Here is a 3,506-nt window from a genome sequence, read left to right as displayed (position 1 = left end):
AAGGTAAGCTCTCAATCTAGTTCCTATTCATCTGACTTTGAGGGAGAAGAAATGTCTTATGACACTTGCAAACTCTCATATGATCTCTCTTGAATACAAGAAACTTAAAGAAAAATGAAAATTTCTAGAAAAAGAAAAGCTTAAACTTAATAAAAATCTAATGAGATCTAAGGAAAAAGTAAAGAATTTTAAAAATAAGAACACTGGTTATGCTCCACCTAAGGTAGAAGCTTTAAAAATTGAAAACCTACAACTTAGGAAGGACTTAAAAAAATTGTAGATGGGTCTTCTAAATTAAAAATGATTTTAAGACACAGAAGAGTACCATTTGACAAAAGTGGTCTTGACTTTGAGTTTGATTCAAAGACATTTTCCAATAGACCTAAGTCTACCTTTTATGCTAATGGAAAAGGATTAAAACCTCTAGGAAAACGAAAGAGATAGATTAAGGATAGTGGGACTAACATAAAAGAACCCAAAAAGATTTGGGCACAAAAATCACAAATTATTCCCATTACATATCACCTTGGTGGAAAGAAGGAAGGATTCAAGCTAGTATCTAAACAATGGCTACTCACGACACATGACGGAAGTTTTGTATTCTTAGACCTCCAACCACGTGAATGGTCTATGTCTTTTGGAAGCAAAAAAGAACAAATAAAAGGTATAGGTAAGATTGGTAGTGTTTTTGTAGCCATTGTACACAATGTTTTGTATGTTGAAGGTCTTAAGTATAACCTACTTAACATAAGTCAATTTTGTGATTGTGGCTACGCTATAGTCTTTGACAAAGATGCATGCATAGTCAAGAATAGTAATAGATTTGTATTTTTTACTGCTCAAAGAAAACATAACCTCTATGAGATTAATCTGACTAGCTTGAGCAAACAAAATGTAACATGTCTAGTCTCTAAAGAAGATAAAAAAAATTATTTGGCATAAAAAGCTTGAGCATGTCAACATGAAACATATTTCAAAAATAAACAAAAAGGATTTATTAAAAAGATTGCCTGAGATTTCTCGAAAAACCCATCTTCTTTGTGAAGCATGTTAGAATGGAAACAGACGAAATCATCTTTCAATGCTAAAAAGGAAGTTTCCACTTCAAAACCACTAGAATTGGTACACATGGATCTGTTTGGTCTAACTAGGACATTAAGTCTAGGAGGTAAAAAATATGGATTTGTTATAGTAGATGACTACTTTAGATATTAATGGGTACACTTTCTAAGCCATAAGCATGAGTTGTTTAAGGTCTTTGAGGTATTTTGTCAGTGTGTTCAAAATAAAAAATGATTTCGTATAATTTCTATTAGAAGTGATCATGAAACTGAATTTCAAAATGCTAATTTTCAAAAATTTTGTGGAAAACACAGTATTTTCACAACTTCTCTTCACCAAGAACATCTCAACAAAATGAGATGGTTGAGAGAAGGAACATAACTTTACAAGAAATAGCTAGAACATTTCTTTGTGAAAATGATTTAACAAAATATTTTTGGGCCAAAGTAGTGAACACAACATCTTATATTCAAAATAGAATACTGATAAGGCCATTACTGAACAAAGCTCCATGTGAACTATGGAAGGGAAGGAGACCCAACATATCATACTTTCATCCCTTTGGATGTGAGTGTTATATCCTAAACACTAAAGATCAACTTGGTAAGTTTGATTCTAAAGTGGATAAGGGTATCTTCCTTGGTACTCAAACACCTCAAAGGTATATAGATTCTATAACTCTAAAACCTCTATTGTAGAAGAGTTTATGCATGTGAAATTTAATGATGCTCTAACAACTGATAGAAAACTATTAAATCTATAAGAGGATTTTTTAGATTTGCAGATTGGAGATCAGACGAAAGAACTAGATGTTGACAGTCAAATGAATGAGCCTCCTATAAGTCAGACAAATCAGTCAAATGAAGTCACCAAATCCCACAAGGAATGGAAGTTCATCAATTATCATTCTCAGGATTAGATTTTAAATGATAAGATTAATGGAGGCAGAACAAGATTTTCACTAAAAGATAATGCATCATGTGCTTTGGTATCCAAAATAGAACCAAAGAACGTAGACAAAGCATTGAAGGATACTGATTGGATCATTGCCATGGAGGAAGGGCTAAATCAATTTGAAAGAAACCACGTTTGGACTCTAGTTCTAAAGCCCGAACATCAAATCATCGTTGGAACAAGGTAAAGTTTTAAGGAATAAAGCTAGATTAGTAGCTCAAGGCTACAATCAACAAGAAGGTATAGGTTTCACTGAGACCTTTACTCTAGTTGCTAGACTCAAAGTTATTAGAATTATGTTAGCTTTTTTTACTCACAAAAACATAAAAAAATTTCAAATGGACATTAAGAGTGCCTTTTTAAATGAATTTATTGAAGAGAAAGTTTATATTAAACAACCTTTAGGTTTTGAAAATCATAAGTTAAAAGAACATGTTTTCAAACTAAAAAAGGTTATCTATTGTCTTAAACAAGCTCCTAGAGCTTGGTATGACAGACTAACTAACTTCTTACTCAATAATAATTTTGTGAGAGGAAAAGTTGACACAACACTATTTAGAAAAGAGTCTGGAATTGATTTTATTGTAGTACAAATTTATGTAGATGATATTATCTTTGGTGCTACTAATAAATCATTGTGTAACGATTTCTCAAAGCTAATGTAGACTGAATTGAAAATGAGCATGACGGGAGAATTAAAAGTCTTCCTTGGGCTACAGATTAAGAAGACAGATGAAGGCATCTACATACATCAACAAAAATATACCAAAGAACTTCTTAAGAAGTTCAGAATGGATGATTGTAAGCCCATGCCTACTCCCATGCATCCGTTTGTAGGGTTATCAAAAGAAAAATTTGGTAAACCAATATATTAGATTATCTATAGAGGCTTGATTGGATCCTTGCTTTATCTAACTACCAGTATACATGATATTATGTTCAGCGTTTATCTTTATTCCAGATTTCAGTCTGAACCCAAGAAGTCTCATTTGAAAATTGTAAAACAAATATTTAGATATCTTGCAAGTTTTACTAACCTAAGCCTGTTCTATGAAAGAAATAATAGTTTCAGATTAGCAGGATTTTGTGATGCAGACTATTTTGGGGACATAATTGAAAAAAAAAGAGCAAGTGGAGGATGTCACTTTTTGGGAAATTGTCTCATCTCTTGTTCAAGTAAGAAACCAAACTTTATAGCTCTTTCAACAGTAGAGGTAGAATACAATCAGTTGCTGGATTTTGTTCACACTCTTATGGATGAAATATCACTTTGAAGACTATTCTAGTCTTGACTAATGATTACTTTAACTAGTTTGTTGAGATGTCACTATCAAGGCCATGTGACTTATCTAACTAGCTTGGATGGCTTTTTCATTAAGGTTTGAAATCCAAGCCACTTGCTTAGGCAAGTTGACATTCAACCTTAATAGGCTATAAAAATGTTTGGGTCATCCAAGCCCAAATAAGCCTATGGCCTAAGTTAGTTACAC

At 32.4% G+C, this 3,506-nt stretch overlaps 1 protein-coding gene across 1 annotated transcript; it reads left to right on the top strand.

The window, feature by feature from the left end:
• The first annotated feature begins 2,113 nt into the window (after positions 1-2,113).
• Positions 2,114-3,290, top strand: LOC145950331 (secreted RxLR effector protein 161-like). The gene is made up of 2 exons (XM_083061420.1): positions 2,114-2,199; positions 2,978-3,290. The coding sequence occupies exons 1-2, from the start codon at positions 2,114-2,116 to the stop codon at positions 3,288-3,290; spliced, it is 399 nt and encodes a 132-aa protein (XP_082917546.1).
• Positions 3,291-3,506: the final 216 nt, after the last annotated feature.

This window comes from Cajanus cajan, chromosome 8, assembly GCF_000230855.2.
Source record: "Cajanus cajan strain Asha chromosome 8, NIPB_CcT2T_4, whole genome shotgun sequence".
Taxonomy (NCBI): Eukaryota; Viridiplantae; Streptophyta; class Magnoliopsida; order Fabales; family Fabaceae; genus Cajanus; species Cajanus cajan.
Note: the sequence above shows the minus strand (reverse complement) of the source record. Positions and strands in the feature narration are given on the sequence as shown.

What these genes read in the sequence shown, in the direction of transcription:
- LOC145950331 (XM_083061420.1), top strand. Translation starts at nt 2,114, where the DNA reads ATGGAGGAAGGGCTAAATCAATTTGAAAGAAACCACGTTTGGACTCTA. An exon ending in CAAATCATCGTTGGAACAAG is followed by an intron (nt 2,200 to 2,977) that starts GTAAAGTTTTAA and finishes TCTTTATTCCAG; the next exon opens with ATTTCAGTCTGAACCCAAGA.